Consider the following 2,312-nt stretch of genomic DNA (forward strand, 5'->3'; position numbering starts at 1 on the left):
TTAGAATATTTATGTTAAAAAAATATATTTTTTATATATATAAAGAGATAGTTAAATGAAATAGTACCTTAATGTTACCGGATTTGATTTGTGCTACTTGACCAACATCAAGAACAGGGGTTTTTCCTGTGGCAAGTTTAAGTTCAATTGGACCTGTTTTGGGCCTTCTTATGCCATAATGACTTGTGTTTCCCAACATCATGTTTGCCACCAACAACAGAAACTTGTCTACTATTTTTAGTGGAAACCATTTGTATAGTGCCATTGCTATTCCAAATGATGATATTCCCAAAATCTCCCTAGGGAGAACATGTACCTATACACATATATTGCATCATCATTAGACACATAAATATAAATATATATTGAACCACCAAATGTGCAAAAAGGACATCAACTCAATATTGATGATTACTTACCCAAATGGGAAAAACACATACATACATGACGTCAGCTTCAGTACTAGTACAGTTATACGGATCATTATTAAATGGTTCATTAATAATAATAAATAATAATAAAAAAGATTTTTTTTTTGCTATTCAGTCCCTATTGTAAAATAAATAATCTTACTTTTGAATATAGAAGCTTATACTTTTTTTTTAGTTTTCACTCATCACATTAGAGTTAACAAAATAGAAGAGATGGTTACATTCTTCAATAATAACATAAAGTAATATAAGAAAATCTTTTGTTAACATAGTTTCTCCATAAAAAAAGACTTTTATTGATGTCTACAATGATTGGGTGTTGTACTAGTACTAAGTAAGCTGCACTTCCAAAAAAGATAACTACTAAAAATTAAATTAATATTAATATTTTCTCACTTGCAACAATGAAAGTTAACCAAGAAAATCAAAATAATTAGCAAAAAACATTTGAACTCACCGTATTTCTTGCAACCATGTAAGGCTTAGCATTGTGTCTACAAAGATCCAAGCTAACTTCCATGCCAGAATTTCCACAACCAATAACCAAAACCTTCTTGTTCTTATAAGCATCACCAGATTTATAGGCGCTAGTATGAACAACAGCACCATGAAACTTGTCGATGCCGAGAATCTTGGGAATCATAGGTTCGGCATTTTCTCCGGTAGCTACAATGAGCCAAGGGGAAAGGTAGAGAGAATCTTGGGTCCTAACGAGCCAAATCTGGGAAGAGGGATCAAACTCGGCCACGTGGACTGTCTGGTTGAACCTGGGTTGAACCTTGAAATGGGAAGCGTAGGAGTCCATGTAGGAGATGAACTGGTACTTGGTTGGGTACTTTGGGAAGGTTTGTGGGAACCCCATTAGAGGGAGTTGGCAGAAATTTTTAGGGAGATGGAGTTTGAGGCGGTCGTAGGTTTTGTTTTGCCAGAGCGAAGCGATGCAGTGGCTTCGCTCTAAGATTATTGAAGGAATGGAGTACTGAGATAGACAGGCGGCTACGGCTATGCCGGAGGGTCCTGCTCCTACTATGATTGGCCCTTCAACACACTCTAGAGAACAAGAAGATGATGAAGTTCTCATTGTGTTAGAAGAAGAAGAAGTAGTTTAATTTGAACAAGTGATAGTGAGGGTTGGTTTTATATATAGTGTGGGGGTGTTATGGGAATTTAAAGAGAGGGAAATTTTGTGGTTAGAAGGGTGAGCCTTATAAATGCATGGAGAGAGGGGTGTGGGGTGTGGTGTAATTGAGGCGTGAAGGTTAAGAAAAAGGATTTGATTTTGTTTCTCAAGGCTCTTTCTTCTCTCTTTTAAAGAGAGATTTAGAGAGAGAGAGAGACACTGAGATATGCTGAAAAATTCATACACAAACAATTGCTGTATTTCATTTGTTTTTCTATTTGTAATTTTTATTTTACTTTTACTGCTTCTTTATTTTTTTATATATTTTTTTTAAGAGAAAAACTTAAGTGCAGTTAACTTTATGTGAGAGTCGTTAAATAATTTCATAAGTTCGACTAAATTGTTATTTAATGATTCTTAACTATTAACTTCAAGAATTTGAATCCTCTAAAATTTGAATTTTTACTTGAGAAGGTAAAGTAAGATTTCTCACTCTTAAATATTTTTTCTTTTATAATTTCTCTTGATTTCACCTATGAAATAAATAGTGAGAGATTACAATTTACCCTCTAAAATGAAATTCAAAATTTAGAAAATCCAAATTCTAACTTCAAATAAAATTAACTGTACCTGAGTTTTTTTTTAATTTATCTTTTTTTTTCTTTGATCAATGAATAATTCAAAGATGTAATTATTTAATAGTTTCTGATTATAATATCTGCATTGTTAATATATATATAATCTAGTTAATATAAAAAATT

General features: G+C 32.5%; 1 protein-coding gene across 1 annotated transcript in view; it reads right to left on the reverse strand.

The window, feature by feature from the left end:
- LOC107647504 (probable indole-3-pyruvate monooxygenase YUCCA4) overlaps window positions 1-1,675 on the reverse strand; it is a 3,321-nt gene extending 1,646 nt beyond the window's left edge. The window contains exons 1-2 of the mRNA XM_016351574.2: window positions 889-1,675; window positions 68-316 (exon numbers count right to left, since the gene is read on the reverse strand). Of these exons, the coding sequence (XP_016207060.1) occupies window positions 68-316; window positions 889-1,512 (873 nt within the window). The 5' untranslated portion in view covers window positions 1,513-1,675. The remainder of the gene's footprint in view (window positions 1-67; window positions 317-888) is intronic.

This window comes from Arachis ipaensis, chromosome B06 (assembly GCF_000816755.2).
Source record: "Arachis ipaensis cultivar K30076 chromosome B06, Araip1.1, whole genome shotgun sequence".
Classification (NCBI taxonomy): Eukaryota; Viridiplantae; Streptophyta; class Magnoliopsida; order Fabales; family Fabaceae; genus Arachis; species Arachis ipaensis.